The sequence below is a fragment of the Wasmannia auropunctata genome, unplaced genomic scaffold (genome assembly GCF_000956235.1).
Source record: "Wasmannia auropunctata unplaced genomic scaffold, wasmannia.A_1.0 LD269381.1, whole genome shotgun sequence".
Classification (NCBI taxonomy): domain Eukaryota; kingdom Metazoa; phylum Arthropoda; class Insecta; order Hymenoptera; family Formicidae; genus Wasmannia; species Wasmannia auropunctata.
The window spans coordinates 1-806 of NW_012093509.1; the positions used below are offsets into that span (position 1 = coordinate 1).

Sequence of the window (806 nt, forward strand, 5' to 3'; positions counted from 1 at the left end):
TATTTCTCCGATCTAATTGTATCTGATACGCTATGTCTGAAAATAAATTTGATTTATAGTGTAATACGATTTGACGAGCAACTTATTAACCTGTTCTCGAGGAAGGCAAATGAGCAGACCGCCGCTAGTCTCGGCTGAGTGACCCTGTAATAACTGGAACATGTTTCCGCATGCCTTCGCTACCGCAGCCATCTTAGAGATAACAGGGAGATTGTGAATAACAAAGGAAACTTCGTTCTTTTGATGCTTCGCCAGATTCTGAGCGTGTCCCAGAAGACCGAAACCGGTGACGTCTGTGGCTCCATGCGCGTTGTACTTATGCATCAGTCTAGCAGCTGGAAAATCGAACGGTCATAATTAATTTCAATTAATAAACGATTTTATTACAATTGGTTTCAATGAAATACCGTGAATGAATTTTACATTTGATTATTTCTTAAGTTGTAAAATTGAGGTAAAAAGCGATCTTCCCTCAACACTTTCAGAGAAAAAAATCTTAACTCCAAGTTGGTCTGAGAAATTGTTATTAAAATTAAGTTTAAGCTATCCTGTGTATATGCTATGCGATTTATATTAGGAATTAATAACATTATGGCATGTACCTGTTCTGTTCAACCTAGCCATACTGTCCATTGCACGTTGATAGCCTTTCCGTACATCCTCCTCGCTCACTACGAGCTTGATTCTGTTCCAACGGTCGGGCTGGTCGAGCCACTGATGCGCGTTGACGGCAACTTGTGTACCAAGGGGTTTTGTTAGGACCAATACATCTCCAACTACGGCGTTATCCGGCCTGAATTCAAGAA

At 40.7% G+C, this 806-nt stretch overlaps 1 protein-coding gene across 1 annotated transcript; it reads right to left on the minus strand.

Moving 5' to 3' along the window:
* Positions 1–30: 30 nt before the first annotated feature.
* On the minus strand, positions 31–798 carry LOC105462159 (selenide, water dikinase-like; the record flags this gene model as incomplete). The annotated part of the gene is made up of 2 exons (XM_011708689.1): positions 31–335; positions 603–798. Coding segments are annotated over 2 exons (501 nt in total), but the record flags the coding sequence as incomplete, so codon positions are not given.
* Positions 799–806: the final 8 nt, after the last annotated feature.